The sequence below is a fragment of the Artemia franciscana genome, unplaced genomic scaffold (assembly GCF_032884065.1).
Source record: "Artemia franciscana unplaced genomic scaffold, ASM3288406v1 PGA_scaffold_44, whole genome shotgun sequence".
In the NCBI taxonomy this organism is placed as follows: Eukaryota; Metazoa; Arthropoda; class Branchiopoda; order Anostraca; family Artemiidae; genus Artemia; species Artemia franciscana.
This window is the reverse complement of record NW_027062684.1, coordinates 43849-67618: the sequence shown is the minus strand read 5'-3', so window position 1 is coordinate 67618 and position 23770 is coordinate 43849. Positions and strand designations below refer to the sequence as shown.

At 34.0% G+C, this 23770-nt stretch overlaps 1 protein-coding gene across 1 annotated transcript; it reads left to right on the top strand.

Annotated features, from left to right (window-relative positions):
- The first annotated feature begins 726 nt into the window (after positions 1–726).
- Positions 727–22246, top strand: LOC136041846 (uncharacterized). Its single transcript, XM_065726623.1, has 6 exons — positions 727–1108; positions 3723–3874; positions 6671–6872; positions 14016–14191; positions 19064–19201; positions 22220–22246. The coding sequence occupies exons 1-6, from the start codon at positions 730–732 to the stop codon at positions 22244–22246; spliced, it is 1074 nt and encodes a 357-aa protein (XP_065582695.1). The 5' UTR covers positions 727–729.
- The last annotated feature ends 1524 nt before the right edge of the window (positions 22247–23770 follow it).

Sequence of the window (23770 nt, the reverse complement as noted above, 5' to 3'; positions counted from 1 at the left end):
AGTATTCACAGAGTCAAAACATTACATAACATTCGCTGTGTTAGTTTCAATGCAGTCAAACAAGTTCACTCATTGACTGCTGAATGAGAACTGAAAAATATTTACAAAAATATTTCATATTACAAAAAATATCCAAAAATATTTACATATCTTTTGACAAGGGATTACAACCATGCGTATATATAGAAGCCTGCCACGTTTCAAGTGCCAGGGCCCGGCGGTTGGTAATTCCAAAAATATTTACATATCTTTTGACAAGGGATTACAACCATGCGTATATATAGAAGCCTGCCACGTGTCAAGTGCCAGGGCCCGGCGGTTGGTAATTGCAAAAATATTTGTATATATTTTAACAAGGGATTACGGAAATTCAAAAACATTAAAAAAGAAAACCAAAAGTTTGAAGCTTAGCAGATATCGTTGTTAAAAATCGAACTTGGTTTAGTAATCAAATGTCTTTCAAAAGCCCAATATATGAAAAGACAGCAAATTGTCTTCGGTTAGAAGACAAGCGACTTTGAGAGTCCCAGTACCAGTGGCTCCCGCTAACTTTCGTCATGGAAAGGCAGTGTGGTCTTCGAAGTTATCTATATATGTATATAGATATATATACATACGTAAAAATATAAATATATATATATATATATATATATATATATATATATATATATATATATATATATATATATATATATATATATATGTATATTATTCTTTTTGACAGATGGAATGCCAGCTATGGAGACTAATTATGGTTCTAACCAAGTTGCATTTTCTCAAAATATGCAGTATCAACCCAGTGCAGCTCAGTCTATGCAGTACCAGCCAAATGTAGCATCCACTCAGTCCATGCAATATCAATCTAATGCAGCATCCACTCAGTCTATGAAATTTCCATCCAATAGCTACTCAGTACAGAATATGCCAACTGTAAGCAATTGCAGGATTGACTGTGGTCCAGGATTGAGGTCTGCTACATCCTTGATTATTGGAAAGCCTGAAAGTGAAGAAAATGGTTCAGGTCTTTCGTTTTTAGAGGCAGTGGCCAATAAAGAGTCCGAAGAATACTTCCTTGCTGAAGATGACGAAGATAGAAGTATGATTCGGGGTAAGAGCTTAATTCGCTTTTTTTGCAAATTGTTTGACTGGTTGAAAAATTACGTATTATTTATTAGTCTCATTAATCTTTGCTGCTATTCAAAACAAAATAAATATATTTTAGTTTCTTAGTCATATCATGGTCAGATCGTGCGTGGCGATTTAATTATTTTTTTTAATTTTATTATTATCCTGTTTATGCTCTGCTAAAGTTTTTATTCAATAGAATGCTCTCGGGTTTGTGTTGTTGCACTATGTCTTGTTGAATATTTGCACTTATCACTGCCTACCTATTCAAAGCTACTCTATTGATTCAGCATTGGTTTTCGGCCGTTTTTAAAAATTACGTATTATTTATTAGTCTCATTGATCTTTGCTGCTATTCAAAACAAAATAAATATATTTTAGTTTCTTAGTCATATCATGGTCACATTGTGCGTGGCGGTTTAATTATTATTTTAGTTTTATTATTATCCTGTTTATGCTCTGCTAAAATTTTTATTCAATAGAATGCTCTCAGGTTTGGGTTCTTGCGCTACATTGTCTTGTTCAATTTTTTCACATTTGACTGCCTACCTATTTAAAGATACTCTATGGATTCAGCATTGGTTTTTGGCTATTTTTCCCTGATATTTGGCAATCATGTAGGACATGTCCCCATTCAAGAGTATTTTTGATTTATTACTAATGAATTAATTAATCTTTTCTTTTTTGAGACTTCCGCAATTAAAATTATTTCAATTTTGTCTCTTACGTTTTTCCTCTGATCATAAGAATGGTGAGATTCATGAGAATTCTTATTACCTAAGATATGTAGTAATAATTAAATAGCATTATAAGATAATAATATTGATATAACGTCGTTGCTTGATCCTTAATGGCATATTTAAATTTTATTTAATTCAAAGTTATGCTTGTCTGTTTGCAGAAAACGGCAGACTTTACTACTAAGATTTTTATTTTGATTGTGCCGAATCGCCCGAACTTCTTGAAGAACAGTAAGCCAACTGTGGTCGTCTCGTGCACAACTCGATCATGGCAATGTTGATAAAATTTAGTTAAGGGTCTTCTTAAAATCGTATTTTCAAGCTTTTTTCAAATGGTACAGACAAAGAAAATATGGAATATATTTATTAAGTACTTATTATTATTTTAATGTCTATTAAATTAAATAGTTAATGACAAAAATAATAACTTTGATATAACCTCATTGCTCGATCCTTAATGAGATTTAAATTGTATTAAATTCTAAGTCATACTTGTCTATTTGCAAAAAATGGCACACATTACTAAAATTTTTATTTTAATAATGACAATTTATGGTAAAAAAAAGGTCTAAGAAAATATATGTTAATTATGAGTGTTGTTTAGGTGTCTCCGAGTCTTCTACCAATTTCTAAGTATACCATGACTTGCTGTGCTTAGGGCCTATGAAATGATGCCTGTTAAAACAGTAAAATCTCTTGAAATTAAATAAAAACCAGTTCTCTTGGCATATATTTTGTATGTCATCGTTCTTATTATAAGATATAATCAATATACTTTAAATTAGTGAGTGAAAAAATAATTATTTATACAACTTTGTTTATCTGATTTTAATGGATTTACACCCATAAGCATTAGACTTAGTGAAGATCTTTGATTTTTCTTGTCCAAAAATCCAGTTTATGTAACCTATTTCAGCCTTCTGTGTCAATTCTGAACCCTCGAGCTAAATGCAGCCAAGAAACTGACATGGTTGCACCCTGTGTTGACTTGAGACGGCTTTGTGCTGTGATGAGTAGCAGTAATAATATGACTTACTGAACTTTTGTGCATAAAATCGTTTCTGGTACAGCCGCGAAAGATGCTTAAAAATAATGTTAATTACAATAGCACGTATATGTAGCAACTGAGTTTAAAATGAACCTTTAAACGGCTCTTATAATGTCATAGTACCCTGCTAGCAGCGGAGAAAAAAAAGAGGTTGACAACAGATGGCCAAAAGAGATAATAGTATTATACCGTAGCCTGTTGTAGGAACAAGGCCTAGACTTCCCAGGTACATCTAATCGTGTAGCCCAGGCATAAAATTTTGGCCAGTAAGCATCAAATGCAAGTCATATAGAACACAATTAGGTCTATATGACATGCAATACATGGTATGCCTATCCAGGGATGCCAATTAAAAAATGTTCTAATTGCTCCCTTTAGATTTTGTGAAGTATCTTTTTTGGTGTTATTATTTAAAAGGTTGAAAAAATTGCCCCTTCTCCCTTTATTTTAAAATGCTATTTTTGTACCGACGTTTAAAAAAATCTAAGTGAAATCGTTACCCCTTCCCCGAAGTATGTGTGAATGGGCACCCCATATTTATATGGTAAACTCAATTTGATAAAACTCCTGTTATACGCTACTTTAACTTTCATGTAAAAGTTTACTGTTTCCAGGTTCTTCACATCCTCATTCCATTTCGAAATACGTTTACTCATACTGAAACTAAGCAAAATCAAAGTGTTTATTTTATCGAAGGACTCGATTAGATTCACTGATAAGGGATATAAGTAAGAAAAAAAAAACAACTCTAGCTCCAAATACTGCGTATGTTATTTAAATAAATAAAACTACCCAAGCTGTCTTCCCAGTTCCAGGATGCCGAAGAACTTGCTTTACTATTATTGATCGTACCGGTAGAGCAACTCGAATCTGTCAGAGGAAGTGTAGGCCTGTATTCCCAATGCATGATGATGATACTATCAATGAAGATGATGTTGAAACAGAAGAGAAAAATGTTGAGGTATTGGGTTTTGAAGTATCTATTTTTAGTTTTGCGAGAGTAAGCTCAGAGAAAAAATATCCTGGGTCGAACTTTATATCGACTGTTAAAAAAAATTGAATATCCTAGTCTTTTCCGAAGATATGAAGGTATTGTTTCTCTTTATCAGAATTTAAATCAGGCGTACCCAACTTAAGACACTTTCTTGAAAAGTGCTAAAATTGTGAAACTGAAATCTAGTCAAACTGAAGACAATTCAGACATAAAAAATGTCTGCCAGAGCCAACGCTCTAGTGTTGTCTGTAGTGAAGAGCCATAAGCCTTAATCTATTTTTTTCCAGGGCAACTTCATATGGAAAGGATAATCGTAGAGACTTTGGAGGCGGCTCGTTTGATTGGAAGTTGAAAGTTCTAGTTGCCTTTTTAAAAGTCAAATGTGATCGGGGAAAACCATGCCATTTTTACTGTCCCCTCCTTCCCAAATAGGTCCGATCAAAACTTTGAGATAACCATTTTGTTCAAAATTGTCCATAGATCAAATAACCAACTCTGAGGAAAGAATGACCCACAGCCCCTGGGACAAGAACTGTAAGTTATGCAAGCTTCCCAGTGTTTACGCACGTTTGGGGTTTGCTATTGGGAAACAGCAATATGTTTGATCCTCGATCTCCAAAAACACATTTATGAAAAATAAATGTTTCACATAAACGTGAAACTTTCACGAAATATTGACGGGGATGATAAACTAAATTAAAGCATGCTATGTGCATGAAGGTTGTAAAAAAAACCGTCTTAGAAATATCTCAAAAACGGGTAGTGTATTAAGTTGAAACTTTCAGGGCATGTTGAGAAGGATGTCGATTTGAACTAATAAAACTGTATGTTATTACTACACAGTGTACTACTACTGCTTGTGACTACTGCTTCCACTTGCAACTACTAGTACTACTACTACTTGCGACTGCTACTCCTACTAATTGCGACTACTACTACTACTTCAAGTTGAAACTCGTGGAATGTTGAGGGGGCTGTTGGACTCAATCAAAAGACCCTACATACATCCTGGTTGTCAAAGACGTATCCGCAATATCTCAGGATCGGCAGTGGGTATTAAATCGAAAATTTCGTGGAATGCAAGATATTATGTACAAATATACTGTAAAGAGGGTGTATCTCCAATATCTGAGGAACAGCTAAGGGTATTAAATTAAAACTTTCAGAGAATATCGATTGAACTAGAGCAAAAGGCACAATGAATATATATTTGTCAATATACCATATCGGTAATATCTTAGGAACAACTAAGGGTCTTAAGTTGAAACATCCCTTGAGCGTTAAGAAGCATTTCAGTTAAATGAGAATACACTATGTGCATCCAGGTTTTCGAAAGGGTGTCTTCAATATCTCAGGTACGGCCAAGGGTCTTGGAAATCGATAAGAGTATTAAGTTGAAACTGTCAGGGGATTTTGAGGGGTATACTGAACTAAATCAAAAGACACTATGTGATCCAGGTTGTTAACATAAAGCATTGACAATATCTCAGAAAGGTAAGGTTATTAAGTTGAAATTTTCAGAGAATGTTCAGAGGGATGTTAAACTCAGTCAAAGGACTGATATCAAGTATCAAGTATTCTGTATCAAGGTTGTCGACCTGACTACCTTGATGACGCCATATCAAGCATAGTTGCATGTCAAAGTCACGAATAAAGAAGTTTAAAGAGACAAAAGGGAGCTAAGTGATGTTCTTAACATGTCTTTGTTATGTTTATATGTATTTGTATATAACATGTATTTATTATGTCGTGTATATGAGATAAGGGAGGTAAGTGATGTCGCTAAAATGCATTTATTCTTTCATTTCATTTTATTTTGTGTGTAATCTTTTGATTATTCTCCCAAGAGAATCCTTATGTGTACTATCGTATACTATATACTATCGTATATTATGTAAACTATACTTAAGTATACTATAAAAAAAATTGCTGCTGAATCAAACCATATCAAGCTGAAAACCTGAAAACCTGAAAAAGATTTCTAGTATTAACCAATAATAAAATTTTGGTAATGAAAGAGGAATAGAAAATTAATTTTGAAAACTTTGCAAAAAGAACTTTCTAAGAAAAGCAAAAAGCTATATTAAAACTTGATGATTGAACTGGTGAGCAGAAATAAAGTTGTATAAAAATACAAACTTGAAACGAGTAGAAGTTACTATTAAGGAACAAATGAAACTCAAAACGACCAGATATGAAAATAAATAATGATAAAAGACAAAGATAACCAATATTGATACAGATGAAAAAATGTATCCTGAAACCAGTAGAAATTCAAATGAGTGCTTAAGTCAAACTTAAGACTACCATAAACTACTAAAAACAGGCGTATGGATGCTGCCTCTTCCTCCTCCCCCCGCCCTTAAGCCTTTTAAAGGTTAAAGTGTCATTTATGCTTTACTGAAACTCAAATATATATATATATATATATATATATATATATATATATATATATATATATATATATATATATATATATATATATATATATATATATATATATATATATATATATATATATATATATATATTATTATAACAATAAAAAATTAAAAAATCTTAATCTATAGAATCTTGAATTGCTAAAATTTCTAGATATTAATATTGTTGCATATTAAACATTCAGTTTATTCTTAATATTTCTATTCATCTTGATTATTATAGTGATAATATTTAATTTTTTGTTGGTGTTTTGAAAAATAAACCACACTTCAAAATCCATAGGTTTTCAATAAGTTTTTTTTTGCCTGTATATTTTTTTAGGGGTTCCTCGACCTTACCATCACTAATGAAGAAACTGGAAAGAAAGTTCACGATCCTGCTGTAACAAATGCCATAGTTAATTTCTTGAAATCGATGGAAAATTCCCCCAAGAGAAAAGTAGCAATTAATGCTGACAAAGAAATCATTTCATCACCTGAAAGTGTCCGAATTCCTATCACTATTGTGCCTGGAACAGTCTCAGGTAATCTTTTTCACTAGCCTCCTAGGAGCGTTGCTACAAAAAAATATTCTGGCAAGTCTTGGGTGTCATGGAATCTTAACTACAATCTATGAAAGATTTAAAGTTAGCTTCGAAGACATTTCTACCCTCACACTGAATAGTTTTGTTTATGCCACACTGTTTTCAGATGTGGTTTTCAAGTTAATTTCTAAGATTTTTAGCTATTTCTATTCTATCTGTTAGTTTTACAAGGTTCTTTTAAGAACTAGAACATTGGAATGTCCTGTCTGATTAAAAAAAAATTTGATCTCATTTATTTCTGCGATCACATCGACTGGTCAATTGCAACTTTTAACGCGATTTATACTCCGTCTTTGTCCCATGTACTACCTGGTTTCCTGATTCCGGATGGTATCAATTTTTCATTGAATTTTCGACTACTCTCTGGGCTACTGTTACCAGGAGGGGGCTAGCAAAGTGCAGAGGAGATAAGCAAACTCCCTATAAACTAGTAAGGCTCAGGGCCGTTATGCAATGGGAAGGGGTGCGCATCCTCCCCGATGTTTTGGTAACTCGGTAAAAAATAAGCGGGTGTGGCACATCTTAGCACATCGCGCTCCAACGCTGCTAAGTTCTTGTTTGGTTCAATAAAGACCACGAAAATACTGATATGTCATCTACAGAAATTTCGAACTCGGTCGGTAAACGCAGCAGTTTTACCGACTCATGTCATTATTTTACAGATGGTGCCACAATTTTCCATTTGGTTAAATAAACAGCATTAAAATAGTGAAATCTAGTAGTATATAAATAGTATACTATTTACTGATTTACTATTACTATTTCACTATAGTAATAGTAATTATAGTATAGTAAGATCTTTCACTATCTACTATAGTGAAGTTTAGATTTCACTATAAATAGTGAAATCAGTTGGTAAGTGTAGCGGTTTTACCAATTCGTGCAGTGATTTTATGTATTGTATTCTAAACGGACATTATGCTAGTTCTTGACAAAAAACAGTCGATAAAAATGACCAGCCAATTGGTAACATCCCTTGCCCTACCCCCAAACATTTTGGCTAGTAACGACACTAGTAAGGCTTACAAGATTTCTAATACCATCATCATCAGAACGTCTTGCAGATCATCATGTGAAATGACCTCACAACTGACATGAAAACTATTGATGATTCAATGAAACAAATTTATGAAAAATGTAAATATGTGAGAATGGATTAGAGGACTAAGAGATATCTTCCCTATTGATTCTTTTAATTTTGCCAGTTAAATGTGTTATATTTTTAAATTAATGATTTTTTCAACTTACTTCTTAACAATTGTTTTCTCAACCATAAACTAATAAGTCTCATGTTCTAGATTACCACATAAAAATAAATATGAGTATAGGCGTTCTTCCATCGTCTGAAACAAAATTTTAGCTAAGAATCGCATCTGGAACTGACAAATATTTGACTAAGATATTTAGTCAATTTTTCGCTGTTTTTTTATTCGCTCAAACAAAATTGACTGTTGACAAAATTTGCTGGGTAGTATGAAGCACAATATTCAAAAGCTGAGAGTTTAACAAAGCAGGATTTCACTTATGGTCAGAACCTCAGGAAAATGTTGTACCTTATTCGCATAATTTACGTCACATTTCACCCTTGCATAGCTGATGCAGAGGCAATCTAACTGCCTATACACAATTAGCTCACTCACCCAAAGCGTAAAATCACCGGCATTTCAAAGAACTGTTTGTACCTTTGAGTGGTTAAAAAAAACAGCAGTCTTTTTTTCAACTAAAAGTAAGGATCAACGTAAACCTTGTGTTTCACTTTTTGTTCGCAAAGGATTGAGATATAAAATAATATTTTAGCAAAAAAGAAAGTTCCTCCTGAGAAAATTCGCCTCCCTAAAAATGTCTTTTTACTTCCCAATAACAAATGCTGTGTGTAAGCACTAGGTAATAGACTTTTCTTTTATGAATTAAATGAAAAAAACAAGTTTTTTTAAGAGAAAGTAAGGAACGACACTAAAGCTTAAAACGAACAGAAATTATTCCGTATAGGTGCTATTTCTTCCTCTACGCCTCGTTCTTAACACTAAAGTTTGACTCTTTGTCACAACTCTACTTTTTAAAACAACAAAAACTTTAGCATAAAGGATGTGTTGAGGCGGAGAAACCTTTCTGTACGTTTTTAAACTTTAATGTCACAACCAAAATTTGCAAACTAAATTTGCAAATTAATTTTGGAAGATTTATTCCTTATATAAAGGGTTGCTCCCCTCCTTATTACCTTACTCTTTGCGCTAAGGCTGTTAGCACTTTTAAAAGTCTCATATATTAATTAAAAACCCCTCCATTTTTCAGTAGACACTCTTAAAAAATTGGGACAAGCAGTCAAACTTTACAGTAAAGAGCAAGGTATTAAGTAGGAGAACACATTTCTTATATGGAGGGGGCAACCCCCCCACCCCCTAAAAACAGAAATCTCCTTTGGTGAAATTTCATCCAATATAAAGTAAACTTTCCCCCCGTCTAATTCCCTCCAGACAGTTCCATCCTTTCTGAGAATCCTACCTCCCTGTAAAATTGCTTGCGGACGATTCAGCCTGAAAAATTCTCCTTAGCATTCTTTTATTTGAATAAGACCTTAATCTCTAATTGGTTTCTGGATCACTACAGAAATGCCCCCTTCCGTAGAAATCATTTCCAAGGAATCAAAACGCGTAGAAAATAGCCCCCAGATATTCCGCCGGGACATCTCCACAAGAAAAATTGGCAGAAACAGTAATACTTCCGGGCCGGCACTGATGTTTTCAATAGTTTAGTATTTGTTGTTAAAATATTTACAATATTCAATGCTGCTACTACAACTACTACTAACGACTTATCTCAGCACCAAACCACCTGAGGCCATTGAAAAATTTGGGCTATATATTTGAACATTAGAGGGGGGGGGGCGTAAAGTTAGCGGGTATGTATGCAAAATGTGTTGGTACAATTTGCATATTATGAAGTAAGAATTGTTTCCTGACTTCAAATTGTCCAAATGCTTTACCCCTCCCCCTCCCCCGTATGTGCAAATATATAGCCCAAATTATATATTTCCTATCTATTCTGTCACTTGCCTCGCGCTAAGCTGAAAGAAACTAACGAAGACACCGGTTTGTTCTCGAATTTTACACAGCGTAAACTTGAGTGAGTGGCGCATAATATACAAGTTATATTATTTATACAAATAACCAAAATTCCTTCCCCTACGGAAAAAAAAAACTCAAATAAGATATTCAAGTTCGGAAAAGCTTATTTTTCACGGGGGGTATTTTCTGAGGGGAAGGGGTATTTTCCAAGGGATGATTTTTTTTTGGGGGGGGGGTATATTCCATTGGGGTGTTTCCGGGGGATATTTTCCGCGGGAGGGAGGGGGGTTTATTCTCCTCGGAGGGGCATTTTTTCGGGGAAGGGTTGTAAGCCATGGAGGATACGCCTTCTACAATACCTCACTCTTCACGCTAACGTTATTTAGAATTCGGAAAAAACTTCTTTATTCTAATTTAACGAACAATGTGTTTCACTTGTTGTTCGTAAGGGATTGGGATACAAAGTCACACTTTATCATAAATAGCGAACTATTTAAGTGAAAATTTCGCCTCCCCGAAAAATGTCTGTTTACTTCCCAATAACAAATGAAATGCGTAATCAACAGGCAGTAGAATTTTCTTTTTTGAAAAAAAAAAAAGTTCTTTTAACCGAAAGTAAGGAATAACACTAAACGAACAGAGATTATTCTGTGTATGAAAGGTATTAGTTTCTCTTCAACCCCTCGCTTTTTACACTATAGTCTGACTCGGTGTCACAAATCTACTTTTCAAAACAATGAAAACTTTAGAGCAAAAAGCGAGGCGTGGAGGAGGAGACAATCCCTTTTATATGCAGAATAATTTCTGCTCGTTTTAGGTTTTTAATGTCGCTCCTTTCTTTCAGTATTTGGCTCACCGTAGATGAAAAATAAAAATGAAATTTACATATTAATTTTGGAAGATTTATTCTGTATATGAAGGGTTGCCCCCTCCTTATTATCTTATTCTTTACGTTAAAGCTGTTAGCACTTAAAAAAAATCTTAATATTCTAATTAAATGGCCCTTGTATTTCAGTAAACGCTGTTAAAAAATTATTCCATCCATCTTCAGCCCTGTCAAATTTTAAACTCTATTTCAGTATTCAACTGCTCCTGAAAAGTCTCACCCGATTTTCTAGGACCATTATTTCAATACGAACCCCCTGTGAAAAATACAACAAAAAACAACAACAACAACAACGTATCAGAAATCGGGTAAATTTTGTCAAGCCTGTAACTTTTGATGGGTAACACTAAACTTTATGATTATTGTATGTAACAAATCAACATAATAATTTGATTCTTTTGATGTATTTATTGATATTAAAAATCAGTTTTTTAGAGTTTTGGCTACTATTTTAATTTTTCAGTTGAAAAACTTATTTATCTAAGTTTTAATTTATGATTGTTAATCAGACCATGACGGAAAATCCGGCTCCCTCGAGGTGGTCTCAGGCACCATCCCCTGTCCCCACTCTGCACCGACTGACACTATTTCATAACTAATGACTGGAATTTTTTTTAAAAAAAGCTTATTATTCTTATTAAAAAGTCATTCTATTTTAAATAATTGGGACAAAAAGTCAAAATATACGATTAATTAAAAATATACTAATGTATACGTATACTATATTATATACTAAACTATCCGTAATAATTTCTGTCTAATTTAAGTTTTGATGTTGCTCCTTATTTTCAGTTAAAAAAAACTTTCTTTTTAAATTTAATTTCTAACCGTTCTCAAATAATACCAGGAAATCTGGCTCTCCTTCTCACACGGAAAAATTCCACCGTCGAAAGTTCTTTTCAAGTAAAAATACTCCCCCCCCCCCTTAAGAGAAATTCCTCCAAGACTAGATCAGAAATTGAGATTTCTAGTCCTTTTTTTTGAAGTCAAAAGGGATTAGAGAACAACCAGCTGTGTGGGGGTGATATTTTCGGGGGGGGGGGAATTTTCCGTGTTTTCTTGTCTGGGGAAGGGTATTTTCCAAGGAGTGTATTTTCTGGGGGTGGTAAATGCCGACCACCAAAAAAAGGACAAGGAAAGATAAAAAAAAAGAAGACCGCTAATAGCCTTAGATGTGTCAAACGAGCCATGCTCAATGCCGATAAAAACCAGAAAAGAACAGAAGCATGTAACAATAAGAAAAAAGGAACTGCAACTAATCAGGTGAAGAAGAGAAGGGGCAAATCAGAATTGCTCGTCAACAAAAACTAAAAGTAATTAAAATCTAGCGTGCATTAGACTGCTCTTATTATCTGGAATGGATTGAAGTAGCTTAAATGTATTTGGTTTCCTTTTTTGTGCGGGAGGGGAGGGGGTCAGTTGTTTTTCTTCTTTTTTTAAATATTGTTTCTAGTTTTATTATCTCTTCTTGCACTGTTCTTTTTGTTCCATTTTTCTGGTTCCGTATTCCTTTCATTTTTATTCTTTGTTGTACTAATATAAACGAATAACTAATTTCTAAAACGAGTTCAGTTAAAACTGAATATGCAAATCATGCTTAAAACGAGCAAAAATATTTTACTGTACAAGAATAAATGAAACCCAAAATGAAGAGACTAAATAAACAATTATAGCCAACAAACATACAACATGTACTAACAAACGAACCTTAAAACGAAAAAAGCTTTAATTAAGTATGCGAATCAAGACTGAAACGAAGAAAAATCAATTCAAAGAGGAGTATGGGTACTGCCTCCTTCCCTAACAGTGAAAGTCTAAAACCTACTACGTCATTGGTGCTTTACTGAAAATGGCGCTTTATTACAAACATTTTCCTACGTATCTATTACAACACTGGAAATAAAAAATGAAATTGCTGTAAAATCAAATTTTGAACTGATCAGCTTTTCAGCAGTTGACATCATTATAAATCCAATATTTAGTTTAACTTTATTTCTTCCCAAGACCGTTCACGACAAATTTAGTTTCACTACAAAAGAAGAATTTAGCTACCGTCTCCTTTCCTAACTTTAAAAATCCAAAGCATACAGCGTCATTGGCGCTTAACTGGAACCGAATTATATTACAAATACTCTCTTTTCCAGTTATTACAGCATTGAAATGAAAATGCATATTACACTATTCAAATTTTACTTATTCAATTTTATTTATTGTAAAAAGAATTTTACTTTTCAATTAAAACTAAACCTTTAGCCTCTTAATAGTATATTGAATGCTAAATGCATATTAAATGCGTTCAATACCTAGTGGCAATTAAATGTTTCTTCTTGTACTATAAAAATATTACATTTAGATGCCTACTGGTACAGAAATCTTTTGCCCACTACGTCTCTCCGCATGTGGGCGGTTCTAGCAGATAACAAGCTGAACGTGAAATCAGGTTCAAATCTGGGTTTTTAGCCTGTTGAAAAAACATGTTTTGACTATAACTGATGTCTGGTTTCTATGCTCTAAAGAATAATAGTATATATGACTACTAATATTTATTATTAGTAAGCAAATTCTTCTGATGGTGTCCTAAAATATTTTGAGTGACACATAGGCTGTCAGTAGGGAGTGCTGCCTTTTTCAAGCGTGTATTTTTTTTTTAATTTCCCTCCAGTCAGTTCGTTTCTGAGAATTGTTTGCCAACGATTTTTATTTGCAATCTTTCCTAACGCCATCTATGAGCCTCATGTGCATTTAACAACACTAATCTCACTACCTGGGTTTTAAAACCAGTTGCCGTATCGTCAAACAAGCTTGTCCTCTCGGTTGAAGAAATGCCACATGAAATTATCTTTAGAAGACTACAGAAGTATCTTTGTCGATAAGAATTGCTATTGCAGAAATGAAGGAATCACTATAAGAACTACATTTGTACCTATCTAATACCCCCCCCCCATGTGGTTAGACAGCCAAGGTTTTCAAAAATCTGCACAGAGACTATTAAAAATGGTTTCCAGAGTCTAAAAGAAAGTTGTTTGCTAACTGATAACAACTGATGGCAGAAAAAATGCTTAATTTCATGAAGGTCAAAAATCGGCAGATGAGATGTTTCGGGTCTTATGAATTTTGTTTATATATTTTCAGGTCACATAAAAGAAGATGGTATTACAGTGGATAAATTTAGTCTTAGAGATGAACCTGGAAAAATGTTAGATATACCTGAAACAAAAATCAATGAAATGCATGAAATCATTAAGAAGCTAAATTTACCACTTGGAGAATTCCAACTTGATGCAGCCATTCTAACTTCCGCTGACCAAGTAAGTACCCCTAAATATATAAAGTTAAGCTCTAGCCAAATATTTAAAAGCTTATTTTTACCAATGTATAAATATGAAACTGATTTTTTTTAAACGTAATTTCGTGGGCGGGAGAAACGAATTTTTGAATTTTAACCTGAAAGAAACAAGCTGAATTGCTCATATGAAGAGATTGAAGGGCATTCCTTTTTATTTGTTATCAATCGAGCTGAATTCGGACTGTTATAGTGAAATAATACTACTTGCGTCTTTATTTATGGCATGTCCATGATTTTCTTTAATCAAAATTTTTGCCAACCATCATTTACTATGTATTCCAAACTTGGACCACGCAGATCCTTGGGCTGAGTGTCGGAAGGGAAAAAATTTGGCAAGAAATGATTCAGACTGTGAGCTAGAAGCGATGTTTCTGCGCAGCCTGGTCCGTTTTAACAATCATTGAGAGAAACTGAAACTTTTTGTCGTTTCTCCATTCCGAGTGTTTCCTTCTTTGTCCACTACAACATTGTTCCAAGGACAGTCTGAAGAATCTGCTTTGTCCTGCATTCGTCATAGCTCTGTATTCCTAATCCGGACCGCATGGATCCATCGGTTAAGTATCGGAGGGGAACAGAGTCCTCAACGGCTCTTCCATCCTATATAACCCTCTCAGCCCAAACGCAATCAATTTATTCTTCCAAATCCCAATCCACATTTCTACTCAACATTTTAAACATGACACATTTAACACATAAATTTATGTATATTTCTTTTTTTCTCTACTTCTCTCCCTTTACATATGCATATAGTCCTATTTCTAAGGATGAACATGTAATCAAAAATAAAACACGAGGGAGAGTGGCGGTTCTCTGCTTTCCATAACGCTGGAAAAATACTCACATTCTTCCAGGCGTCATAAGCTTGACTTTATGTATATCTTTAAGTTACCTGTGTAGAGTTCGCTTCCGTTCCCCCTGATATTTGCTTTTGGGAACATGTAACTTTTCGCTATCGTAAAACCGGCTTATTTCCTGAGAAATTTACATAGTCCATAAGTGTCGTAACTGGACATATTTTTAAATTCTTGTTTGTAGAAGTGGAGAGGACGGGGCTTCTGACTCACTTGATACTTTTACCCTGAGACTCCGAAAATATTTTTTTTTCTAGTCTTTTTTGACTGCTGTTGTTTGTATTCTATGCAAGTCAGAGAACCTTGTTCCAGCTAAAACTGAAGCAGTAAAATGCATTGTTTCGCTTTATTTTTTTTTAATGGTCATTTTCAGACATTATTATCCTCACTAAATTTTCTGCATGGCATTTTAACTTATCTATTGACATTGGGATGGTTTGTCAGACCAACATGAGCATTATTTTATTCCTAAAGAAATGGCTTTTAAACATCGTCACTTCATGCGATATTTATTGGTTTCCCAAATGAAAATTGAAGGAATTTGACCCGTCAGTATGCTTAAGGGCTTGCATTCAGCCTAACTATGCAAGAGCAGTCGCGTAGGGCGTATTCCTCTGATAATTTGTATTTTAGTTTTTATTTAGTTTTCTCTGTTTTGTTTTTTGAAATTAAGAACCGTACGATATTCAAAGGTGATACCCTCTCTTGTTTCCTCTCATCTTGGTATAAATTACCATAAATATCTCCAAGGCCAATTTTGAAGTATATTTCTGTTTTCCATACTTAGAGTTTTTTATATCTATATGTATTTGACTGCAGCTCAAATCTCCTTTCTCTGTGTCCAGCTTGAATTTCTAAAAAACCGAACGCGGAGCAAAGTAGACTCTTCAGTTTTTCCGCGAAACAACGTTGTAATGGACAAGAAAAAAAAAAACACCCCTGATAGAGAAGTGAAAAAAAAAATCAATCAAAGTATCTCTTAATGAATATTGATAAAAAAAAAACCTGAACACGCAGAAAAAACCCTTCTACTTTAGGGTCTGTATCGTTCCTTTTAGATTCTGTTCTCCTCCAGAGAGAAGCAAAGATCATTATTTTTTCTCAGTTTTTTTTTTTACACCTTCTGGCATACTTCCTTATTTTTCTTCAACTCTAAACGCTCTTTAATCTTTCGTTTTTTACTAACCTCGTTTTCCACGGTACTTTTTCTTTCACCAGTTTCTTTTTGTCACAGTCAAAATTTTCCATAGCATAATCCAGCAGAGAACTTCCAATCTGTTAGTGCCTCGGTATTCTGCCTAGCTAGCTTGACCCACAGTAAACCCACATGACTTGGGTCTAAGTCAACACTTCCAACGTATATGGTTCCCAAGACCATATTTTTTACACAATTTCCTCATCTCGTCCGCGGACAGACTGAAGAATCTGCTTTATTCTGCGTTCTGAATGGTGCCAAGATCTTCTGAAAATCAAAAGTTGTTTATGATTAACAAAAAAAAAACCTGCAAGATTCAACGGAAGAATAGGTGCCATAATTAGATGTTTTTTCATTCAGACGAATTTTTCACTTATTTCCTTTGTTTATTCGTTTCTAGTTTGCAGGCACGTACCTAGTAATTTTTTTTAGGAAGCCCAGTGATAAAGAAATAAATTCTAAATTATAACTTGAATAAAACTACCCAAAGCCGGGATTCAAAATCCAAGATATAGGGGGGAAGGGGGCAAGTCCTCCCCCTACGTACATACGTACTTGTCTTAGGTATCATTTTGGGTTTATAGTTGTCTTATTGCAGATATGTAATAATGAACCATTTCTACGGTGTCAGCTGTGAAATCATTCAGCCATTTTTCCACTGGGCTCTTTACGAATAGTCAGGGAGTCACGCAAGAGAATTATTCATGTTTAACGTTTCGGGTGATCTGCTAACAGCAGAATTTTTTAAGATGCAATCTGATGTAATCGATCATGCTAAATATGAAAACCCAAAAAGTTAAAAATCTATATAGTCGAATGAAAAATCCCCAACCTCTCCGAGCACCGCTTGTTGCGGTTTCACTTTCGCTAGATAGTTATATCGCTAAGGCCCTATCCAGGGCAATTACTGGGTTTGAACTCCCCCTCCTCCTCCACCGAAGTTTTTGTCCAGAGTTTTTTTATAAGTATTTTGTTTCCAAATAGGTTTTTCAAATCAACCTTTTTCTCGGGGGGAAGGGGTCTCAAGATATCGAAAATAAAGTAGCTAACTTTTTGCGCCTCTTCTCTATTATGTTGGTTTTGCATTGGCTCGGCAGCGTTTCAACCTGTTGAACACCAGGTCAATTAGACTGTAAGCTTTCGATTGGTGGACTGTTGACCTACAATAAAGCATTTTGGAGAGTCCGTAATGTAAGATACTTAAATTAAGTAAACAATATAAAACCATTGTTAGGGCTAAGAAACGTTAAGAATTAGGACCGAAAAGAAAAATCACAATTTAAAGGGCAGTTAAAATTTTATGAACAATTTTTGGGTTCTATTGTTCATTCTCCATTTAGGAGGGGGTCATTGGAATTTTCAGAAATAAATCCGCTGCCTCTAAAGTGACAGCAGTCTTATCAGTTTAAACTAAACTGGACCAGTCTAAAAAAAAGTCTGATGCCTCTAAACTGACTAGTCTAAACCAAACTAGACCAGTCTAAGAGTTTAATGCCTCTAAGAGTCTGGTGCCTTTTGTGAGAACATACTTTAGAAACATTTAAAAGTTAGACTTTACTGCAAATGTGCCGTGTAAACTTAATATTACCAACTAGCTGTATTAAATAGATTCTTTAACGTAGGATTACTTTCAGGCTTTCTTATGAGATGGTAGTAGAATCTTTCAAGGCAGAATCTGATCGAGTTCCAACCTCTAACCTTATATTTGTTATCTAAACGTCTTTGCAATTTCGTAGCTTCAAAATCGCCAGAATTGATTAGTATTTATGATAGGATGATCAGAGGTTTCAAGCTCTCGGGGTGTATTCTCATGGACTAAATTGTCATATGGTGCTTCAAATTAAAAGAGCTGTAGCAAAATTTTACCTTCGTGGAAGAACTCCACGTTGACTCAAGAGGGATGATGTATTCACCACATGGAGGCAAAAGGAGTGATGTAGTTGCGATGAAGAATAGGGTAGTATTTCTGATAGTGCAATCAGACTTTCCAAGTTTAGAGTCAAGCATGTTGATAAAGCTCCGCGAAGATCAACAGAAGTGATGTAATTTATTTCTCCTGTTAAAGCTGAATAAATTAAGGTACCTGTTGGCATAGCAAATTAGTCTATTGTAGGTAAAATATTTGAGAGGTTGCAGAAATTATAATTGCTTTATGATAGGCCATCATTTGTGGGCTTTCTTTCTTCACGACTTTAGGCATTCTTATTTTAGAAACCTACGCAAAAGCACTGCTTTCTACACAAAACTTGGAAATTCCCCTTGTGGCCACAAGTAACACGCAGTAATACTTTATAATTTGATAGAAAAAATATATTTACTACAGATATATATAAATATATTAATTAATAAGTTATATATGTAAACTCTTCTAAACGCTTTATTTATATTTATTTCACGCTTCCACTCTTTCGTTTGAAAGAATTTTCAACAAGTTATGCTGTAAGGTGTTTTACACCATGGCAATTTTAACGACTCCCTTCATTTTGATCAGACACTGTTCTATCGAGTTTCATACTCTTTTCAAAATTCTAATAAATTTGTTTTCACAATAACACTCTACTGTTAAGATTTTCGGAATTTTTTCTCACGAGACAGCTTTTTTTCAGAGCATTTTTTTCAACTTTTGGTTATTATGAGGCCCTTTGCCCTTTGAAGTTCATGCTAATCGTCCAACAAATCAGCTGAAAGTAAAGGAATATTGAGCTTCCTTGACAACGCCAATAGCACTTTTTAAAATAGTATTTTTGTCACTTAGTGTTCATTTTACGCATACTTTTGCTAATTATAGGTGGCTGTAGACAATGCAGCTGTTATCAAAATGAACTCAGGGGATACGAATGTGAAAATTGCTGAGGATCACACAACCTCTGGTAAAACAGACTTAACTTTACCAATTGCTATGATTGCAAAGGCAGCTGAAGTCTCTGTAAGTCTTACAAATTTTATTTTTAGATAAGGATATACCTCTCTTAACCTTAACACGGTGAATTCAGTGGCACAGTCAGAGTTTTTACACCTGCTACACATTCAGAGATATACCCTAGTATATAAAGGGTTTTAAACATATCTCACCAATTTTCTAAAGCTAAAACCTAATAGAAACATAATAGAATTATGAAACCCAAGTATCTCCGTCCAGCTAAAAATGGAGTTGCAAAGACGAGAAATAATTTTTTTTCTCGTTGAAGAAAAAAACATAAATAAACCCGATGTTTTTTAATTTTATCGAAAAACTTGAAAAACGGAGATGCTAAGTCTTAGGCAGAAGACCGCTGATTTCACGCTAACTATCCTATTTTATTTAAAAAAACAAACAATATTTGTAAGTTTACGGCTTGGCTATTTTCATAAAAAGGTACGAAAAACTACTGTCGAGCAGTTCATTTCGTTTTTATTTCTTTTAAACTTCAAGTGCCCTTCAACTGTTTAAATTCATTCCTTTAGAGTCAAGCCTTGATTTTTATCATATTTTTTAGAAAAAATAAGACATTTCTTATTTTTTCTGTATTATTTAATTGCCTGATCACCTAATTAATTCCAAAGGACTTTGTAAGAAGAACTTGTTTCCGAATTTGCTCAAAAGAACATCTAGCATATCAGGCAACAACATTCACCCAGATTCAGTACTGACATTTTTCTGAATGATACATCAGCGGCCTGTATCGATACTCTGTGAAGCCCTGACTTCAGTAAATTGTGAACCCTTAAAAAATGGGCCTGTGCTTAAATGAAAAGCTTCTGTTTTGTGCTCACAACCACATTTTCGTTATCCCTAGTATACAAGATTAGTATATGATATATTGATACATCTCTTGCGAATTCGGATATTGTTCAGTTGATATCAACCCTCTTTCAAAACTGGAGTGGAAGTTTTTTGGCTTTTTTACATTTAATAGTCTTCGTTTACCTCTTTCATTATAGGCCTTTTTCCAGACAGTCCAAGATAGTATTTTTACCTTAATATCCTTTCATTGCTATTTTTTTATTTTATAATACATATCCAATTTTGTTGAAAGAGAATGCACGCATCCAGGGGTGGATCCAGGGGGAGCTGGGGGCCCCTTCCACGACTTTTCTGGTGCCCTCAACCCTTCTTTCTTCTTTTTTATACTCTTTCATTTAGGATAAATTTATCAATTTGGTCAATTATTGGCAACTTTGTCACATTGCCCCCCCCCCCTCCTCAAGATTTGATCATTGACGCCCTTGTAGGATTGGCCACCCAAGATTTTTCTCTAGATTCGCCCCTGCAAATATCTTTAACTATTTGTAAGTTTGAAATCAACTGTTTTTAGATATCAGTTTTTGTTTTCCTATCAAATGGCTTATTTTATAGATCCATATCCTTTCCTTTGGGCTTTTTCCAGCTGAATATGGTGTTTTCCATGAAAATTTTAAAAAAATTTTAAATTAAAAGTAAACTGAATTTTTATTTTTATGAATGAAGAAGTAATACCTACGAACGAAAATTATAATGAACATAACACAAACAGAAATTAACGCAATAAGTATATTGACAATACCTTCAAACCCCCAAATCGTGCTTCAACAAAATATATTTTTGAATACTGATTTTAGTAATTACTATTAATATAGTATAACACGCATACATTGTTAGAGAAAATTAACTCTCGAATCGTGGAATCATGAGATCAATTCTCCCCTCTATTCTTGAACATCCATGCTCCATAAATTAAAAATGTTTGCCGAAAAAAAAAAAATTTGATAATACGTAAGGTTTTCAGTTAATTAAAAAAAAAATAGTGCACTCGTACAACGCGACTGGATTTATTAAAACTGTGAATTCATAAAATTAACTACTCGTAAAAAAATTTTTTTAGTCCTAACTTCTTACCGTCTTCATAGAAATCTCAAAAAACGGCATAGAGATCATAAATTTTGTGAAAAGCTTTTCAATAATGTTTGTGCAACAAAATTTGGTCACCGCCATTATTGACAACACGGTACAATTATACCGTTCTGGTATAATTTAGAGGTCCTGGTACAACGTGCTATTTTGGAAATTGTTTGGAATAATGTAAGTCCTTCTGTACATTTTGGTTTTGCTGGCTCCTTTCTTATTTGGATGTCTAAGTTTTAATTTATCTAAGATTTTCTTGTTGAAGCATATTTCTACCTGCTGTTCAGATGATACAAACTATCCTCATACGGTACAATTTTAGTGAAAAACTGGCACAATTTACTTTAAAACATTGTCAACACTGGTCACCGCTAGTTGTCTCGTAAATTATGTTTGTTAGTGAACTTGTTCCGTAATCCTAGATTCTTCCAAGACTTCCTAAAAACAAATTTCATGCACTTATATCATTATTTTTTTACATTATGATGTACAATATATATATGCGTTATGTATTAAGTCAATATAAGATACATATTTTTTACATTGATAATTTTTTAACTTATAATGACACTTAAGTTTAAATATTAATGTCCTTAACTACAGAATTTATCCTATTTTGATTAAAACAAACAGAAATGGAGAAAAAAAACGCAAGAAAGAGGCCAAGCATAATGCTTCAAATACAACCATTTAAAAGACTAAATGATTGGTTTTAACATGAGGCATGGTTTTATTTTTTGATTACAAAAATTTTGAGGACTGTTTAAACCAGCGGTTCCCAATCGATTTTAGGCCATGGGTAACATAGGCATGGACAAAAATTCTGATACACCCTCGTGATATCTAATATTGCTATTATAAACTTTACGTGTATTCACCTGAAGGAAGATTTAGAGACCATATTTCTAGGCATACTTTATACTAACTAAAAATACTGTCTAAATACAACATCAAGGCAAAACATCATTACATTGCAATCATGTATCTTTTCCGATTCAGCAAGAGAAATCCTTTGCCTTATGGTGTAGCATATCTTGACTATTTTTTCTCGGTCATATTCATATACTTGTTGACTCTTTGCAGGCACCAGAAGAAGTTGGCATGGAGTAAGTTCATATTCCCTACCGAGGTCAAACAAACCCCATTATGACCCTTGTCTCTATCATCTCACTTGTTTGAGGGCAGACCATTATTGCACGCATGTCCAAGGGGAATGGCTTTCAGCAGGAATCAAGGTGTTTGCGTTCGGAAAGAGGAGGCGGGGTTTTGGTAAGGTTTTGTGTCTTAGAGCACCTTTACACATTAGGAAAAACTTGTCTAGATTTAGGTTACGTAAAGAAAATTTAGTTGGCTTGAATTTAGCTGTGTCGCTGATACTATTCTATTTTTTTGCGATTTCCGAGGTTTGGGAAAAATGAAAGCGTACACAGAAGATAAGGCAACGTAACAATGCAAATTCCTATTCCTATCCCAAAACTCTTACGTTTTTTATAAGCTAACTAATGAAAAGCTTGTGAAGCTAAAACTGCGGAATGAAGGTAAATTCTGATGGAAGACAGAAAACCAAGCAACTGCAAATTCTAATGGGTAGGTCTTGAAAGCAAAATTCTGATTTTCCACATAACTCTTGCTGAAAAATGTTTTTATACCTGACAAAGAATGATTATTACTACACGACTTTTTGAACCCAGAACCGAAGCAAATGAAATATTCACCCAAATGAACACGGGATAATGCTGGCGGTTCATTCATTAAGCTTTTTCTGAATTTTTACATTTCTATAGAAAACCGGGTTAAACTATTATTTTTATATTTACTAGGTAAACTGGTGAGGTCTGTGAGGAGAAAATGTCAAATTTTTGCTTTAACTTAATATGAGACACATTTGTGCGGGCAGTTTTCTTTTTAATCTGGGTCACCTTTTTGCTTTAATTTATCTTGAAACGTATTATATGTGGGCAGTTTTCTTTCTAATCTGGGTCACCTTTTTGCTTTAATTTATCGTGTTACGTGTTATATGTGGATTGTTTTTTCTAATCTGGTTCGCATTTTTTATTTTATCGTGAGATATGGGCAGTTTTCTTTCGAATCTGGGTCACCTTTTTGCTTAATTTATCGTGAGACGTATTATATGTGCGCAGTTTCTTTTTATAATCTATTTAACCTTTTTTGTTTTAATTTATCGTGAGACACGGGCAGTTTTCTTTCTAATCTGGGTCACCTTTTTACTTTAATGTATCGTGAGACGTATTATGTGACCAGTTTTCCTTCTAATCTGTTATTCCTGTAAAATAAAATAAGTGCCCAGAAATTTGAAAAAAAACTGGGAGTTTGGGGAGGGAGTGGGCCCCAAGACCCTTCCCCTGTTTACACCCCTATCGGAGTGACCTATTTAGTTGTACTACTGGCATAGATTTCTGAGCTCAAAGGTGTAAGAAAAGTTAATTTTTTGGGAATAAATTTTATTTATTCACAAATAAATTATTCGCGAATAATTGAAAACTATTTATTCGCTGTTTGCTTATTTTGAGACTCCTCTGTTAGAGAGAATACGTAATTCAAATTGAGAAATAAAATAAAACACTCAGGATCTAGCTTTAGTCCTATTTTGTGCAAGTTCCTAATTTGGTAAAA

What these genes read in the sequence shown, in the direction of transcription:
- LOC136041846 (XM_065726623.1), top strand. Translation starts at nt 730, where the DNA reads ATGCCAGCTATGGAGACTAATTATGGTTCTAACCAAGTTGCATTTTCT. An exon ending in AGATAGAAGTATGATTCGGG is followed by an intron (nt 1,109 to 3,722) that starts GTAAGAGCTTAA and finishes CTGTCTTCCCAG; the next exon opens with TTCCAGGATGCCGAAGAACT. An exon ending in TGTGCCTGGAACAGTCTCAG is followed by an intron (nt 6,873 to 14,015) that starts GTAATCTTTTTC and finishes ATATATTTTCAG; the next exon opens with GTCACATAAAAGAAGATGGT.